Source organism: Entelurus aequoreus, linkage group LG07 (assembly GCF_033978785.1).
Source record: "Entelurus aequoreus isolate RoL-2023_Sb linkage group LG07, RoL_Eaeq_v1.1, whole genome shotgun sequence".
Lineage (NCBI taxonomy): Eukaryota > Metazoa > Chordata > Actinopteri > Syngnathiformes > Syngnathidae > Entelurus > Entelurus aequoreus.
The window spans coordinates 8,151,999-8,172,978 of record NC_084737.1 but is presented as its reverse complement, the minus strand read 5'-3'; the positions used below and the strand labels follow the sequence as shown (position 1 = coordinate 8,172,978).

Genomic DNA, 20,980 nt, shown 5'->3' with positions numbered 1-20,980 from the left:
TGTGATACTACAACAACAATGACAGTAGTATCGCAGTATGTCCATATCAAGGGCAAGAGTATCATGATACCTGGACATCAATGACTATTGTATCGTACTATTTCTACATGAATGGCAATAGTAATGTGATACTACAACAACAATGACAGTAGTATCGCAATATGTCCACATCAATGGCAAGAGTATCATGATACCTGGACATCAGTGACTATTGTATCATACTATATATACATGAATGGCAATAGTAATGTGATACTACAACAACAATGACAGTAGTATCGCAGTATGTCCACATCAATGGCAAGAGTATCATGATACCTGGACATCAGTGACTATTGTATCATACTATATATACATGAATGGCAATAGTAATGTGATACTACAACAACAATGACAGTAGTATCGCAGTATGTCCATATCAAGGGCAAGAGTATCATGATACCTGGACATCAATGACTATTGTATCGTACTATTTCTACATGAATGGCAATAGTAATGTGATACTACAACAACAATGACAGTAGTATCGCAGTATGTCCACATCAATGGCAAGAGTATCATGATACCTGGACATCAGTGACTATTGTATCGTACTATATATACATGAATGGCAATAGTAATGTGATACGACAACAACAATGACAGTTGTATCGCAGTATGTCCACATCAATGGCAAGAGTATCATGATACCTGGACATCAATGACTATCGTATCGTACTATTTCTACATGAATGGCAATAGTAATGTGATACGACAACAACGATGACAGTAGTATCGCAGTATGTCCACATCAATGGCAAGAGTATCATGATACCTGGACATCAATGACTATTGTATCGTACTATTTCTACATGAATGGCAATAGTAATGTGATACTACAACAACAATGACAGTAGTATCGCAGTATGTCCACATCATTGGCAAGAGTATCATGATACCTGGACATCAGTGACTATTGTATCGTACTATATATACATGAATGGCAATAGTAATGTGATACTACAACAACAATGACAGTAGTATCGCAGTATGTCCACATCAATGGCAAGAGTATCATGATACCTGGACATCAATGACTATCGTATCGTACTATTTCTACATGAATGGCAATAGTAATGTGATACGACAACAACGATGACAGTAGTATCGCAGTATGTCCACATCAATGGCAAGAGTATCATGATACCTGGACATCAATGACTATTGTATCGTACTATTTCTACATGAATGGCAATAGTAATGTGATACGACAACAACGATGACAGTAGTATCACAGTATGTCCACATCAATGGCAAGAGTATCATGATACCTGGACATCAGTGACTATTGTATCGTACTATATATACATGAATGGCAATAGTAATGTGATACTACAACAACAATGACAGTAGTATCGCAGTATGTCCACATCAATGGCAAGAGTATCATGATACCTGGACAATCAGTGGCTATTGTATCGTACTATTTCTACATGAATGGCAATAGTAATGTGATACGACAACAACGATGACAGTAGTATCGCAGTATGTCCATATCAATGGCAAGAGTATCATGATACCTGGACATCAATGACTATTGTATCGTACTATTTCTACATGAATGGCAATAGTAATGTGATACTACAACAACAATGACAGTAGTATCGCAGTATGTCCACATCAATGGCAAGAGTATCATGATACCTGGACATCAATGACTATTGTATCGTACTATTTCTACATGAATGGCAATAGTAATGTGATACTACAACAACAATGACAGTAGTATCGCAGTATGTCCACATCAATGGCAAGAGTATCATGATACCTGGACATCAGTGACTATTGTATCGTACTATATATACATGAATGGCAATAGTAATGTGATACGACAACAACAATGACAGTTGTATCGCAGTATGTCCACATCAATGGCAAGAGTATCATGATACCTGGACATCAGTGACTATTGTATCGTACTATATATACATGAATGGCAATAGTAATGTGATACGACAACAACAATGACAGTAGTATCGCAGTATGTCCACATCAAGGGCAAGAGTATCATGATACCTGGACATCAATGACTATTGTATCGCACTATTTCTACATGAATGGCAATAGTAATGTGATACGACAACAACAATGACAGTTGTATCGCAGTATGTCCACATCAATGGCAAGAGTATCATGATACCTGGACAATCAGTGGCTATTGTATCGTACTATTTCTACATGAATGGCAATAGTAATGTGATATGACAACAACAATGACAGTTGTATCGCAGTATGTCCACATCAATGGCAAGAGTATCATGATACCTGGACATCAATGACTATTGTATCGTACTATTTCTACATGAATGGCAATAGTAATGTGATACTACAACAACAATGACAGTAGTATCGCAGTATGTCCACATCAATGGCAAGAGTATCATGATACCTGGACATCAATGACTATTGTATCGTACTATTTTTACATGAATGGCAATAGTAATGTGATACGACAACAACGATGACAGTTGTATCGCAGTATGTCCACATCAATGGCAAGAGTATCATGATACCTGGACATCAATGACTATTGTATCGTACTATTTCTACATGAATGGCAATAGTAATGTGATACTACAACAACAATGACAGTAGTATCGCAGTATGTCCATATCAAGGGCAAGAGTATCATGATACCTGGACATCAATGACTATTGTATCGCACTATTTCTACATGAATAGCAATAGTAGTGTGATACTACAACAACAATGACAGTAGTATCGCAGTATGTCCACATCAATGGCAAGAGTATCATGATACCTGGACAATCAGTGGCTATTGTATCGTACTATTTCTACATGAATGGCAATAGTAATGTGATACGACAACAACAATGACAGTTGTATCGCAGTATGTCCACATCAATGGCAAGAGTATCATGATACCTGGACATCAGTGACTATTGTATCGTACTATATATACATGAATGGCAATAGTAATGTGATACGACAACAACAATGACAGTAGTATCGCAGTATGTCCACATCAAGGGCAAGAGTATCATGATACCTGGACATCAATGACTATTGTATCGCACTATTTCTACATGAATGGCAATAGTAATGTGATACGACAACAACAATGACAGTTGTATCGCAGTATGTCCACATCAATGGCAAGAGTATCATGATACCTGGACATCAGTGACTATTGTATCGTACTATTTCTACATGAATGGCAATAGTAATGTGATACGACAACAACGATGACAGTAGTATCGCAGTATGTCCACATCAATGGCAAGAGTATCATGATACCTGGACACCAATGACTATTGTATCGTACTATTTCTACATGAATGGCAATAGTAATGTGATACGACAACAACGATGACAGTAGTATCGCAGTATGTCCATATCGCTGGCGATAGTATCGCGATATTTCAAGATTGGCGACAGCAGTATCGTGACAGTATAGTATGTCATCAATGTATCACAATTGTGGTAGATATACTGCGATACTACACCATTGCAGGTGGTAGTACTGCAATACGTTTACATCGCGGTATTACTAGATCATGACGGTGGTAAGTACAGCAATAGAGGGAGGCGGGGCTAAGCAGGAGGAGGGAGCTGATTGGCTAAAAGCAAGTCTTCATAAATAAAGCGTTGTCAGGCGTGTCAGCGAGTATTTACAAGTGGAGTACTGCATAAATGACTAGTTGGTCACAGTAACAACAACTAGTTGGTCACAGTAACAACAACTAGTTGGTCACAGTAACAACAACTAGTTGGTCACAGTAACAACAACTAGTTGGTCACAGTAACAACAACTAGTTGGTCACAGTAACAAGAACTAGTTAAGAAGAACTAGCAGGCTGATTGGCGCCACACGCCACAAGAAGCACGCCAACACGCCGTCAGTAGCACACAAAAGAGGGCGGAGTCAGTCTTTGGCGTCATTGCAAGCCAATCAGTAGATTTCCTTTGAGTGCAAAACTGGTCTCCACGGTGACGGCGGTCGCCATGGACGCAGCTTGTCATACCCGCTTTTCCTCTTTGGACGCTCTTCTTTCCCACAATGCATCAGGGGAGAAAAGGACATGAGAAAAAACATTCATTTGGTTTGAAGGATTGTCTTCCTGTCTGCCATCCACACCACTTCCTGTCTGCCATCCACACCACTTCCTGTCTGCCATCCACACCACTTCCTGTGGTCTCGCTTACGTTCTGCAGGTTCTGTAAGTTATGTAGGTTCCTCTGGTTCTGTAAACCCTGTTAGTTCTTTTGGTTCTGTAAAGTATTGTTCCGTAACATATGTAGGTTCTTCTGGTTCTGTAGGTTCTGTAAAGTATTGTTCTGTAACTTATGTAGAGTCTTCTGGTTCTGTAGGTTCTGTAAAGTATTGTTCTGTAACATATGTAGGTTCTTCTGGTTCTGTAAACCATGTCAGTTATTTTGGTTCTGTAGGTTTAGTAAAGTATTGTTGGTTCTGTAAGTAATGTTGGTTCTTCTGATTCTGTAAACCCTGTTGGTTCTGTAAAGTATTGTTGGTTCTGTATGTTCTGTTGATTCTTCTGGTTCTGTAAACCCTGTTGGTTGTGTAAAGTATTGTTGGTTCTGTAAGTCATGTTGGTTCTGTAAACCCTGTTGGTTATTTGAGTTATGTTGGTTCTGTAAGTCCTGTTGGATCTGTAAGTTTGTAAGCCCGGTTGGTTATGTAAGTCCTATCGGTTGTGTTTTGTTGGTTCTGTAAGTTTTCTGTAGGTTCTGTAAGTTATGTTGGTTCTGCAATCTTCTGTGGATTCTGTCGGTCCTGTTGGTTCTGTCAGTTATGTTGGTTTTAAAGCTCTAAAGTCCTGTTGGTTCTGTAAGTTATCGATGTTCTTTTTTGTTAGTTCTGTACATTATGTTGGTTCTGTCAAACTCTGTTGGTTCTGTAAGTTAGGTAGGTTCTGTTTTGTTGGTTCTGTAAGTCCTTTTGGTTCTGTCAAACCCTGTTGATTCTGTAAGTTATGTAGGTTCTGTGTTGTTGGTTCTGTAAGTCCTGTTGGGTCTATCAAATTGTGTTAGTTCTGTAAGCTATGTAGATTGGGTTCTGTAGGTTATGTAAATCCAATAGGTTCTGTAAGTTATGTAGGTTTTGTTGGTTCTCTAAGTTCTGTTGGTTCTGTAAGTCCTGTATGTTCCGTAAATCCTATAGGTTCTGTCAGTTATGTAGGTTTTGTTGGTTTTCTAGGTTATGTTGGTTTTGTAAGTCATGTAGGTTCTGTAAATCCTATAGGTTCTGTAAGTTATGTAGGTTTTGTTGTTGGTTCTCTAGGTTCTGTAAGTCCTGTAGGTTATGTAGGTTTTGTTGGTTCTCTAGGTTCTGTAAGTCCTGTAGGTTCTGTAAGTTATGTAGGTCTTGTTGGTTCTCTCGGTTCTGTTGGTTCCGTCAAATCCTGTTGGTTCTGTAAGTTATGTAGGTTCTGTCCTGGTGGTTCTGCAGGTTCCTCTCAGGCCTCGGAGGCAGCCTGAGGTTTGAGCTGAGCTTTCTCCATGGCGGTGCCGTACGGGAGGGACCGCTTGAAGAAACCCAACTGCAAGACACAAGCACAAATCTCACCATTACTGAAGATAAGTGGTATCGTGATACTGTTAGTACAATCACAGCAGTATCGCAATACTTCTGCAGCAATGATAATGGTATCGCAACATTACCGATACCATTACCGACAATATTGTGATTTTTCTCCATTGATGATACTATTGGGATACTTTTACGTTAATGACAACAGTATCGCAACATTGATGACAGTTATGTGATATTTTTACTTTACTGATGGAAATATGTTTTTATATTTTGGTGATATTATTGTGATACTTTAAAATCAATATGAATGTTGTCCAACATTGATGAGTTTTATTTATTTTTTACAATAATTAAGGAAATATTAATATCGCGATACTTTTCCATCAATGACAATGATATCATGATACTTTTACATCAATGACAATGATATCATGATACTCTTACATCAATGACAATGATATCATGATTATTTTACATCAATGATATCATACTTTAACATCAATTGTATCATAATACTTTTACAGTATTTCAACAATAATGAGTAAATGTGAACATCGTACTACAATGATGGTAGTATTGTCCCTTTTCTACATTGTTGAAAATAGTATTGCAACACTTTTACATCAATTACAATGATATCATGATACTTTTCCATCATGACAATGATACCATGATAGTTTTACATCAATGACAATGATATCATGATACTTTTACAGCAATGATATCATGATACTTTTACATGAATGACAATGATATCATGATACTTCTGCATCAATGACAATATCATGATACTTTAACATCAATGACAATGATATCATGATACTTTTACGTCAATGATACTTTTACATAATTAACAATGACATCATGATACTTTTACATCAATTATATCATGATACTTTTACATCAATGACAATGACATCATGATACTTTTTTAAAGTTAAAGTCAATTATATCATGATACTTTTACATAAATGACAATGATATCATGATACTTTTACATCTTTGACAATATCATGATACTTTAACATCAATGACAATTATATCATGATACTTTTACATCAAAGACAATGATATCATGATACTTTTACGTAAATTATATCATGATACTTTTACATCAATGACAATGATATCATGATACTTTTACATCAATGATATGATACTTTTACATCAATGACAATATCATGATACTTTAACATCAATGATATCATGATACTTTTACATTAATGACAATTATATCATGATACTTTTACATCAATGACAATGATATCGAGATACTTTTACATCAATGACAATGATATCATAATTATTTTACATCAAAGACAATGATAATGATACTTTTATGTCAATGATATCATGATACTTTTACATCAATGACAATTATATCATGATACTTTTACATCAATTATATCATGTTACTTATACATCAAAGACATTGATATCATGATACTTTTACATCAATGACAAATATATCAATGATTTTACATCCAAGACAGTGATATCATGATACTTTTATGTCAATGATATCATGATACTTTTACATCAATGACAATTATATCATGATACTTTTACATTAATGATATCATGTTACTTTTACATCAAAGACATTGATGTCATGATACTTTTACATTAATGATATCATGTTACTTTTACATCAAAGACATTGATGTCATGATACTTTTACATCAATGACAATATCATGATACTTTAACATCAATGACATGATACTTTTACATAAATTACAATGATATCATGATACTTTTACGTCAATTATATCGTGATACTTTTACATCAATGACAATGATATCATGATAATTTTACATCAATGATACTTTACATAAATGACAATGATATCATGATACTTTTACGTCAATGACAATAATATCATGATACTTTTATATCAATGACAATGATATCATGATAATTTCACATCTTTGACAATATCATGATACTTTAACATCAATGACAATTATATCATGATACTTTTATGTCAATTATATCATGATACTTTTACATCAATGACAATGATATCATGATACTTTTACATCAATGATATGACACTTTTACATCAATGACAATATCATGATACTTTAACATCAATGATATCATGATACTTTTACATTAATGACAATTATATCATGATACTTTAACATCAATGACAATGATATCATGATACTTTTACATCAATGACAATGATATCATAATTATTTTACATCAAAGACAATGATATCATGATACTTTTATGTCAATGATATCATGATACTTTTACATCAATGACAATTATATCATGATACTTTTACATCAATGATATCATGTTACTTTTACATCAAAGACATTGATATCATGATACTTTTACATCAATGACAATGATATCATGATACTTTTATGTCAATGATATCATGATACTTTTACATCAATGACAAGTATATCATGATACTTTTACATCAATGATATCATGTTACTTTTATATCAAAGACATTGATATCATGATACTTTTACATCAATGACAATATCATGATACTTTAACATCAATGACATCATGATACTTTAACATCAATGACAATGATATCATGATACTTTTACATCAATGATACTTTTACATAAATTACAATGATATGATACTTTTACGTCAATTATATCGTGATACTTTTACATCAATGACAATGATATCATGATAATTTTACATCAAGGATACTTTTACATAAATGACAATGATATCATGATACTTTTACGTCAATTATATCATGATTCTTTTACATCAATGACAATAATATCATGGTACTTTTACATCAATGACAATGATATCATGATACTATTAGATCAATGACAATGATATCATGATACTTTAAGATCAATGACAATGATATCATGATACTTATACAAAATTATATTGCAACACTGACAACAGTTTTACTACACTGATGATAATACTGCAATACTTGTACATCAGTGACAACAGTATTGAGGATAGTGTTGATACTGATAGACGAGTAAAGGTGATACTGTGTGTATGAGAAGGAGGTGAAAGGTGACTCACCTTGTAGAGGATGTAGATGAGCAGAGCCAGCAGCAACAAACCAGCCAAGATGGCCAAGATGATGATCCACAGCGGCACTGACGTCTCCACTTCAGGCTTGTTCCACACCACTGGACTCACCACCTGGACAACACCTGCTGTATCAGCCATACTTCTTCTCACCACAACAGTATCACAATACTCTTTCACTACAATGACACATGTCACACTATTGACCATACCATTGTGATACTCCTACATCAATAACAGTGTTATGATACTGACACTATTGACGATACCATTGTGATACTCCTACATCATAAATAGTGTCATGATACTGACACTATTGACGATACCATTGTGATACTCCTACATCAATAATAGTGTCATGATACTGACACTATTGACAATTCTATTGTGATACTCCTACATCAATAATAGTGTCATGACACTGATACTATTGACGATATCATTGTGATACTCCTACATCAATAATAGTGTCATGATAGTGACATTATGGACGATACTATTGTGACACTCCTACATCAATAATAGTGTCATGATACTGACACTAGACGATACCATTGTGATACTCCTACATCTACAAACTGTCATGATACCGACACTATTGACAATACTATTGTGATACTCCTACATCTATAATAGTGTCATGATACCGACATAGACGTTACAATTTTGATACTCCTACATTAATAATACTGTCATGACATTGACACTATTGACGATACCATTGTGATACTCCTACATCTATAAACAGTGTCATGATACTGACACTACTGACAATACTATTGAGATACTCCTACATCAATAATAGTGTCATGATACTGACATTGACGATACGTTTGTGATACTCCTACATCAATAATAGTGTCATGACACTGACACTATTGACGATACGATTGTGATACAATTGTGATACTCCTACATCAATAATAGTGTCATGATACTGACATTATGGACGATACCATTGTGATACTCCTACATCAATAATAGTGTCATGATACTGATACTATTGATGATACCATTGTGATACTCCTACATCAATAATAGCATCATGATACTGATACTATTGACAATACTATTGTGATACTCCTGTATCAATAATAGTGTCATGATACTGACATTGACGATACGATTGTGATACTCCTACATCAATAATAGTGTCATGACACTGACACGATTGACGATACCATTGTGATATGATTGTGATACAATTGTGATGCTCCTACATCAATAATAGTGTCATGATACTGACATTATGGACGATACTTTGTGATACTCCTACATCAATAATAGTTTCATGATACTGACACTAGACGATACCATTGTGATACAATTGTGATACTCCTACATCAATAATAGTGTCATGATACTGACATTGACGATACAATTGTGATACTACGACATCAATAATAGTGTCATGATACTGACATTGACGATACAGTTGTGATACTCCTACATCAATAATAGTGTCATGATACTGACACTATTGACGATACCATTGTGATACTCCTACATCAATAATAGTGTCATGATACTGACACTATTGACGATACCATTGTGATACTCCTGCATCAATAATAGTGTCATGATACTGACACTATTGACCATACCATTGTGATACTACTACATCAATAATAGTGTCATGATACTGACACTATTGACCATACCATTGTGATACAATTGTGACACTACATCAATAATGGTGTCATGATACTGACATTATGGACGATACCATTGTGATACTCCTACATCAATAATAGTTTCATGATACTGACACTAGACGATACCATTGTGATACTCCTACATCTATAAACAGTGTCATGATACTGACACTATTGACGATACGATTGTGATACAATTGTGATACTCCTACATCAATAATAGTGTCATGATACTGACATTGACGATACAATTGTGATACTACGACATCAATAATAGTGTCATGATACTGACACTATTGACCATACCATTGTGATACTCCTGCATCAATAATAGTGTCATGATACTGACACTATTGACGATACCATTGTAATACTCCTACATCAATAATAGTGTCATGATACTGACACTTTTGACGATACCATTGTGATACTCCTGCATCAATAATAGTGTCATGATACTGACACTATTGACGATACCATTGTGATACTCCTGCATCAATAATAGTGTCATGATACTGACACTATTGACGATACCATTGTGATACTCTTACATCAATAATAGTGTCATGATACTGACATTATGGACGATACTATTGTGATACTCCTACATCAATAATAGTGTCATGATACGGACACTAGACGATACGATTGTGATACTCCTACATCTATAAACAGTGTCATGATACTGACACTATTGACGATACGATTGTGATACTCCTACATCAATAAACAGTGTCATGATACTTACACTATTGACGATGCCATTGTGATACAATTGTGATACTCCTACATCAATAATAGTGTCATGATACTGACATTATGGACGATACTATTGTGATACTCCTACATCAATAATAGTGTCATGATACTGACACTATTGATAATACTATTATGATTTTACTATCATGACCACAGTTTGGCGATACGGCCCCCGTCTGTAGTTAATTAGGATACTTCTACAAAGATGACAACACCTTAAACACAATACTTTTTCAACCATGACAATAGTATCGCAGTATTTCTAGATGAATGAGGTATTGTAATACTTTAACGTCAGTATCACAAGATGTATGACCTTTAATCTAATATGCACTTAATTAGTCCAAATGTGCAACAAAATCATGAAATACTGCATATAATGTGTCAGAAAGTGTGAAAAGACCTTTTTGTGTCCACTGGGCAGGTGTTTGGGCACGATGACGTAAGGCATGGTCTTCACGGTGTACCTGGCGACGCACTCCAGCACGTACTGCTTGTAGGCCCTCTGCAACACAAACATGTAATACTACTAACGGGACACTGGGTGGCGACAGAGAGCAGGCCAAGTCTACCTTCTCCTGTCATGATGGTCAGTACTGTACTTAGTTTGAGGTAAAAGGGTGGAAATAATGTGTTTTAATAAAGTACCTTATCTTTTCTTAATGAATGTATTACAAAAATAAATGTACTGTGTAAAATTACATATATTTACATTTTAATCATCTCTAATAATAAAACAAAATATTACATCATGCATGTTATTGTTGAAATAAAGATAAATATCTGATTGACTTATGATTTCAAAGCAACTTTTTATGTGAAAATTTGACAGTCATTTTTTTTTACATTAAAATCCACGTTCAATATAGCGTAATAATACAACAATCGTAGATTTTACAGTACACAATACTGTGGCACCGTTTTTCCATTCCATTTAATTTAATTGCATGTATTTTTTTATTTTATATGCTGTACAAAAAATTAAAAAAACCTGCAAATATTACAGTAAAACTGTGGCTACTGAGCTGCCAGTTTTATACAGTACAATCTAAAGATCTGGTTCTGTACAGCGTACGTAAAAAAAAAAGAGACAATTTTACACACGTTTTGTATATACACTATTATATTCATACTGTATATTATTCACTGTTGGCCCCCAATGAAAAGGAGTTTGACACGCCTGTCTTAGGTTGTGCGTGCAGATATTAACGATGATAAAGTAGGTCAAACATGGCAGGAAAATTAATAACTCAGCCAGTAGCGTTCAACATGTTCATTTTGGCACAAATAAAAAAGGATCCCAGTGGGAGGATGGAAGAGGGGCCCGGTGGGAAAAGGCCAATCGGTCTTTGAACAAAAAAAGAGGAAAAAGGCTCCACAAACCTCCATGAAGGTCTCGGCCCAGACGCGAGAGCGCACTTTGAGGATGGCGGTGGTCCCTTTCTCCAGGAGCCCCACCTGGCACTGCAGGGCCCAGCAGTCCACATTGGAACAGGACTACACACACACACACACACACACACACACACACACACACACACACACAACACAAGTGATGCACGATATGAATACATGTCAACAACCTCAAGGCAAAAATAAATACATCATTCAGGATTTTATTTGGCCCTGGAAAAGCCTGGAAATAATATGTATCAATAAAGTACTGTAACTTTTCTTACTAAATGTATTCTATTTTGGGAGAAAAAAAAAAAAGTCTACTCCATACAATCGCAAATGATGTTAACTTAAATATTGTCTAATTATGCAAAAATATATGATCAAACATTCAAGCCATTTTTTTTTAAATAGAAATAAATACTAATAATAAAGATTTCAAAGCAAGTTATCCATCAAATTGTGCAATGTAAAAGTAGCAATAGATTTCATGGTCAAATTGTGAAATTGACTGTGGTTTTTAACAGCATTTTTCTCTTAAAAAAACAGTAATAATCCGAAAAATCTACGGTAAAAAATAAAAAATACAAATAAAAAACTGGCAGCTCAGGTGTCAAAATATTACTGTAAAATTGCAGTTTTTTTTATTTACAGTAAAAAAAACAAATGTCAATTTTACAGTAAAATTCTGGCAATTGAGCTGCCTTTTTTTTTTTTTTTTACCATAAAAACAGCACTACTCTTTTTCCATTTACAGTAATATACACTACATTTTGAGGTGAAATTATTGCAACTTACCATATTTTTTTTAACATTTTAAGTTTTAAAAAAATAAACTAATAAAATGCTTTAAAAAATTGTGTAATAATAGTATTCACTGTTAGAAGCGGCCTGGAAATAATATGTATCAATAAAGTACTGTAACTTTTCTTACTAAATGTATTCTTTCTTTCTATTTTGGGAGAAAAAAAAAAAAAAAGTACTGCATGTAATCGCAAATGATGTTAACTTAAATATTGTCTAATTATGCAAAAATATATGATTAAACATTCAAACCATTTTTGAAATAGAAATAAATACTAATAATAAATATTTCAAAGCAAGTTATCCATCAAATTGTGCAATGTAAAAGTAGCAATAGATTTCATGGTCTAATTGTGAAATTTACTGTGATTTTTACAGCATTTTTCTTTAAAAGAAAAAAAACAGTTCTTTTTTTTTTTTTTTTTTTAATAAACTGTGGTGCTGTTTTGGCATTTACAGTAATTCACCGAAAAAGCTACGGTAAAAAATAAAACATAAAAATAGACTGGCAGCTCAGGTGCCAAAATGTTACTGTAAAATTGCAGTTTTTTTAAATTTACAATAAAAAAAACAAAAAAACATTTTACAGTAAAATTCTGGCAACTGAGCTGCCTTTTTTTTAAATTAAAAATTGTATTTTATAAAAAATTTAAATATATAAAAAATAACTACAAATAAAAACTAGAACAGCAAACTAGCTAAAACTAGCATGCATATATCTAAATTTAAAAAAGCCTTTTTTAAAAGCATCCACAGTCTGTGGTGCCCTCAGGTGGTCAGGGAGAGCGTTCCACAGACTGGGAGCGGCGGAGCAGAAAGCCCGGTCTCCCATTGTTCGTAGCTTTGTCCTCGGAGGTTAGCCCGTCCCGGAGCGGAGGTGTCGTGTGGAGGATTTGGGGGTGAGCAGTTCTTGGACGTAGAGGGGGGGCATTTCCATGGAGTATCGAATAATTATAGTTGCTTATTACTAACACATACAAAGTCTCCAAGGCAGAAGCGTATTAAAAAGCATCCAGTAACAAATGTGTCCGCATCATTGAGTATAGTACCGTTTTTGATTCATTAGTACCGCCATACTGTACTAGTACCGGTATACCGGTATCGGTATGGAATGGGAGATGAAAAGCTTGCATCGTATTTAAAAAAAAACTGACATAAATTCCAGGCCACTAGGTGGCGATGACTTGCAGTGTAAGTGTTCATGAAGGCCATAGTTTGATGCTGGAACAGACCGTTTCCATTTATTGTCTTCATGACGACCACATTGTATTGTCTTAATGGGCCATTTTCACTTTGGCCCTTGAAGGCTAAAACTTTTCTGGGCATACACGGTTAGCTTATTTTTACACTTTACTTAAAACACGTCACGGCTCCGACTCCATGATGACCACAGCTTGACCCTGGAACAGATCATTTCCTACGAGGGGGAAAAATGCACTGTATATTCAAGCCCTGCTCGCGTACAAAAACATTCTCGGAGTGGCTGACAGGTGAAGGACACGCATTTCCAAGACAAAATCCTCCAAGTCAAACAAATAGGAGCCACATTAATGCCGGCGGGGTCAAATAAATAAAAGAAAAGCGTCCGACGTCGGGAAAGATCTCTTACATCCGCGCCTGCTTCCAATTAAAGAGCGAGGAATGTCATGTGTCTGTAAGGCCGTGCCAGCCGCTGAGAGCAGCCCGTGCTCTTAATGACGCGCCCATAAAGCAGCTGAGTGCCTTCGGGAGGAGGACCACCCCCACGCTTCCTGCGGGACCCCCAGGAGGACTAGCAGCCAAAGTGGTGACGCGGATTCAGGGTGTACCTGGGGGTGTAACAACTGCACGTAAGACTGGAAATAACCCATCAAGTCAAGGAAGTTGCAGTAAGACGGCGGAATAGTCCATGCAAATGAATGCATTTGCCCCTTTTTGCGAGTTAATAACAGCTGCAACCCTTTTGGAAAATAAATAAATCATGACGACTACACACAAGACTGTAAATAATCCACAAAGTCATAGAAATTGGAGTATGTGGAATAGAAGGTGTCAAATAATTATTGTACTTGCCCCTCTTGCAAGTAATTAAGGACAGTGGCAAACGTGTTGCAAAGTAAATAAATTGTACGAACGCAATATAAGAATGGAAATAATCCACAAAGTCATATGAATTGAAGTAATACTGGAGAATAGAAGGTGTCATTTGATTAGTGCGATCGAGCCTCTTGCAAGTAATTAATGTCAGCGGCAACGTTTTTACGAAATAAATTGAAGTAACTCCTCGTAAGACTGGAAATAACCCATCAAGTCAAGGAAGTTGCAGTAACACAGCAGAATAGCCCATGCAAATTAAGGCATTTGCCCCTTTTGCGAGTTAATAACAGCTGCAACCTTTTTGCAAAGTAAATAAATCATGAGGACTACACATAAGACTGGAAATAATCCACAAAGTCATAGAAATTGGAGTATGTGTAATAGAAGGTGTCAAATAATTATTGTACTTGCCCCTCTTGCAAGTAATTAAGGACAGTGGCAAACGTGTTGCAAAGTAAATCAATCGTAGCAGCGCAACATAAGAATGGAAATAATTCACAAAGTAATATGAATTGAAGTAATACTGGAGAATAGAAGGTGTCATTCTATGATTCATCCGATAGAGCCTCTTGCAAGTAATTAATGTCAGCGACAACCTTTTTACGAAATAAATCGACACAACTCCTCGTAAGACTGGAAATAACCCATCAAGTCAAGGAAGTTGCAGTAAGACAGCAGAATAGTCCATGCAAATGAATGCATTTGCCCCTTTTTGCGAGTTAATAACAGCTGCAACCTTTTTGCAAAGTAAATAAATCATGATGACTACACATAAAACTGGAAATAATCCACAAAGTCATAGAAATTGGAATAAGTATGTGGAATAGAAGGTGTCAAATAATTATTGTACTTGCCCCTCTTGCAAGTAATTAAGGACAGTGGCAAACGTGCTGCAAAGTAAATAAATTGTATGAACGCAATATAACAATGGAAATAATCCACAAAGTCATATGAATTGAAGTAATGCTGGAGAATAGAAGGTGTCATTTGATTAGTGCGATCGAGCCTCTTGCAAGTAATTAATGTCAGCGGCAACCTTTTTACGAAATAAATTGAAGTAACTCCTCGTAAGACTGGAAATAACCCATCAAGTCAAGGAAGTTGCAGTAAGACAGCGGAATAGTCCATGCAAATTAATGCATTTGCCCCTTTTGCGAGTTAATAACAGCTGCAACCTTTTTGCAAAGTAAATAAATCATGAGGACTACACAAAAGATTGGAAATAATCCACAAAGTCATAGAAATTGAAGTAAGTATGTAGAATAGAAGGTGTCAAATAATTATTGTACTTGCCCCTCTTGCAAGTAATTAAGGACAGTGGCAAACGTGTTGCAAAGTAAATCAATCGTAGCAGCGCAACATAAGAATGGAAATAATCCACAAAGTCATGTGAATTGAAGTAATACTGGAGAATAGAAGGTGTCATTTTTTGATTTATGCCATCAAGCCTCTTGCAAGTAATTAATGTCAGCGGCAACGTTTTTACGAAATGAATCTAAACAACTCCTCGTAAGACTGGAAATAACCCATCAAGTCAAGGAAGTTGCAGTAAGACAGCGGAATAGTCCATACAAATTAATGCATTTGCCCCTTTTTGCGAGTTAATAACAGCTGCAACCTTTTTGCAAAGTAAATAAATCATGAGGACTACACATAAGACTGGAAATAATCCACAAAGTCATAGAAATTGGAGTATGTGTAATAGAAGGTGTCAAATAATTATTGTACTTGCCCCTCTTGCAAGTAATTAAGGACAGTGGCAAACGTGCTGCAAAGTAAATAAATCGTAGCAACGCAACATAAGAATGGAAATGTTCCACAAAGTCATGTGAATTAAAGTAGAATGGAAGGTGTTATTTGATTAATGCGATCGAGCCTCTTGAGAATAATGTCACTGGCAACCCTTTTATAAAATAAATCGTAGCAACTCCATGTAAGACTGGAAATATTCCATCAAGTCAATGAAATTGCAGTAATCAGAATTAATTCATATTATTAATTGTTATTGTTAAATAATGATTACTAATTATTATTTAATAATCGCGGCAACCTTTTTGCAAAGTAAAATAAATCGTAGCAACGCCACATAAAACTGGAAATAATCCACTAAATCACATGAATTGAAGTAATACTGTAGAATAGAATGTATTATTTGATTGATGAGATCGAGCCTCTTGCAATTAATTAATGTCAGCAGCAACCTTTTTATGAAATAAATTGAAACAACGCTACATAAAACTCCAAATAATCCTCAAAGTCATAAAAATTGGAGTAATACAGTCGAATAGAAGGTGTCATTTGTTTATTGTGCTTGCCTTGCAAGAGGCTCTATTGCATTAATCAAATGACACCTTCTATTCTCCAGTATTACTTCAATTCATATGACTTTGTGGATTATTTCCATTCTTATGTTGCTTTGCTACAATTTATTTACCTTGCAGCACGTTTGCCCAAGTACAATAATTATTTGACACCTATTCACAATTTACTCCAATTTCTATGACTTTGTGGATTATTTCCAGTCTTATGTGTGGTCGGCATGATTTATTTACTTTGCAAAAAGGTTGCAGCTGTTATTAACTCGCAAAAGGGGCAAACGCCTTAATTTGCATGGACTATTCTGCTGTTTTACTGCAACTTCCTTGACTTGATGGGTTATTTCCAGTCTTACGAGGAGTTGCTTCGATTCATTTTGTAAAAATGTTTCCGCTGACATTAATTACTTGCAAGAGGCTCTATCGCATAAATCAAATAATGACACCTTCTATTCTCCAGTATTACTTCAATTCATATGACTTTGTGGATTATTTCCATTCTTATGTTGCTTTGCTACGATTTATTTAATTTGCAGCACGTTTGCCACTGTCCTTAATTACTTGCAAGAGGGGCAAGTACAATAATTATTTGACACCTTCTATTCCACATACTTACTCCATTTTCTATGACTTTGTGGATTATATCTAGTCTTATGTGTGGCCGTCATGATTTATTTACTTTGCAAAAAGGTTGCAGCTGTTATCAACTCGCAAAAGGGGCAAATGCCTTAATTTGCATGGACTATTCTGCTGTTTTACTGCAACTTCCTTGACTTGATGGATTATTTCCAGTCTTACGTGGAGTTGTTTCAATTTATTTTGTAAAAATGTTGCAGCTGACCTTAATTACTTGCAAGAGGCTCAATCGCACTAATCAAATGACACATTCTATTCTCCAGTTTTACTTCAATTCATATGACTTTGTGGATTATTTCCATTCTTATGTTGCTTTGCTACGATTTATTTACTCTGCAGCACGTTTGCCACTGTCCTTAATTACTTGCAAGAGGGGCAAGTACAATAATTATTTGACACCTTCTTTTCCACATACTTACTCCATTTTCTATGACTTTGTGGATTATATCTTGTCTTTTGTGTGGTTATCATGATTTATTTACTTTGCAAAAAGGTTGCAGCTGTTATCAACTCGCAAAAGGGGAAAATGCCTTAATTTGCATGGACTATTCTGCTGTTTTACTGCAACTTCCTTGACTTGATGGATTATTTCCAGTCTTACGTGGAGTTGTTTCAATTTATTTTGTAAAAAGGTTGCCGCTGACCTTAATTACTTGCAAGAGGCTCAATCGCACTAATCAAATGACACATTCTATTCTCCAGTTTTACTTCAATTCATATGACTTTGTGGATTATTTCCATTCTTGTGTTGCTTTGCTACGATTTATTTACTTTGCAGCACGTTTGCCACTGTCCTTAATTACTTGCAAGAGGGGCAAGTACAATAATTATTTGACACCTTCTTTTCCACATACTTACTCCATTTTCTATGACTTTGTGGATTATATCTAGTCTTTTGTGTGGTTATCATGATTTATTTACTTTGCAAAAAGGTTGCAGCTGTTATCAACTCACAAAAGGGGAAAATGCCTTAATTTGCATGGACTATTCTGCTGTCTTACTGCAACTTCCTTGACTTGATGGGTTATTTCCAGTCTTACAAGGAGTTGCTCTAATTTATTTCGTAAAAAGGTTGCAGCTGACATTAATTACTTGCAAGAGGCTCTATCGCATTCATCAAATGACACCTTCTATTCTCCAGTATTACTTTAATTAATATGACTTTGTGGATTATTTCCAGTCTTTATGTGGAGTTGTTACGGTTTAATTATTTTTTTAAAAGTGGAGCTGGTATTAATAAACTTGCAAAAGTGGCGACTACATTGATAGCAGAATTGTACTATTCTGCTTTATTACTGCAATGTCCTTCATTTGATGGATTATTTCCAGTCTTATTTGGTATATTGCAAGAATCCTACTGATTTTTCCTCCATACTTCATAGTTCTATTCAGTCTCAGAGCAAACAGCAGCCTCACCAAGTTGGTTAGTTGAGCGAGTGCGGGGCCCCTGCTGACGTCCCTCCTCTCCACGCGGTGGTCGGGGGCCTGGAGAGCCAGGGGAGGCGGTTCTGTCGGCGTGTGCTGCAGCTGCGCGAATGCCAAAAAAGTAATCAAACGTCAACACAATGGAGCCGGCGATTGAGAGGCGACACGACGTGCCAACGCCACTGACTTTGAGACCGAGGCGGTTCACGTTTCCGTCGGCGCTGCAGTTGATGGGGCCCTCGGTGGAGAACTCCAGGGGGTAGAGCAGAGTGTGGCCCTGGGCGGCCAGGGGGCAGCGCAGCTCCAGCAGGGTGTGGCTGATGCCGCTCGGCCCCTTGTTCACCAGCTGGGGGGGAAAAACAGAAAAATTCAGGCTATTTTAGGAATTATTTTAACTAGAGATGTCCGATAATATCGGGCTGCTGATATTATCGGCCGATAAATGCTTTAAAATTTAATATCGGAAATTATCGGTATCAAAAAGTAAAATTTATGACTAAAACGCTGCTGTGTACACGGACGTAGGGAGAAGTACAGAGCGCCAATAAACCCAGTCACATAATATCCACGGCTTTTCACACACACAAGTAAATGCAAGGCATACTTGGTCAACAGCCATACAGGTCACACTGAGGGTAGCCGTATAAACAACTTTAACACCGTTACAAATATGCGCCACACTGTGAACCCACACCAAACAAGAATGACAAACACATTTCGGGAGAACATCCGCACCGTAACACAACATAAACACAACACAACAAATACCCAGAACCCCTTGCAGCACTAACTCTTCTGGGACGCTACAATATACACCCCCCCGCTACCCCCTTCCTCCCCCACCTCAACCTCCTCATGCTCTCTCGGGGAGGGCATGTCCCAAATTCCAAGCTGCTGTTTTGAGGTATGTTAAAAAAAATACTGCACTTTGTGACTTCAATAATAAATATGGCAGTGCCATGCTGGCATTTTTTTCCGATAACTTGAGTTGATTTATTTTGGAAAACCTTGTTACATTGTTTAATGCATCCAGCGGGGCATCACAACAAAATTAGGCATAATAATGTGTTCATTCCACGACTGTATATATCCGTATCGGTTGATATCGGAATCGGTAATTAAGAGTTGGACAATATCGGAATATCAGATATCGGCAAAAAAGCCATTATTGGACATCTCTAATTTAATTGAAATAAAGATATAGTTTTTGCAATGTCCTATGAGGCACTTTCAACTCTGCATAGCAACATAGACTTTAGTCTGATGCAATTAGTTATTTTACAGGCACATAGCAACATTGATGAAACATTTTTGCCAT

The 20,980-nt window shown here is 35.9% G+C and overlaps 1 protein-coding gene across 2 annotated transcripts in view; it reads right to left on the bottom strand.

The window, feature by feature from the left end:
* Positions 1-20,980, bottom strand: part of itga5 (integrin, alpha 5 (fibronectin receptor, alpha polypeptide)) — a 189,005-nt gene that overhangs the window by 3,876 nt on the left and 164,149 nt on the right. Inside the window, exons 26-32 of one of the 2 annotated variants that reach the window (XM_062052528.1) lie at positions 19,850-20,008; positions 19,654-19,764; positions 12,395-12,508; positions 11,415-11,516; positions 8,589-8,711; positions 5,384-5,561; positions 195-5,329 (exon numbers count right to left, since the gene is read on the bottom strand). In XM_062052528.1, coding sequence (XP_061908512.1) covers positions 5,478-5,561; positions 8,589-8,711; positions 11,415-11,516; positions 12,395-12,508; positions 19,654-19,764; positions 19,850-20,008 — 693 coding nt within the window. In that variant the 3' untranslated portion in view covers positions 195-5,329; positions 5,384-5,477. Of the gene's footprint in view, positions 1-194; positions 5,562-8,588; positions 8,712-11,414; positions 11,517-12,394; positions 12,509-19,653; positions 19,765-19,849; positions 20,009-20,980 lie in introns of both variants that reach the window. The other variant, XM_062052527.1, reaches the window with a different exon arrangement.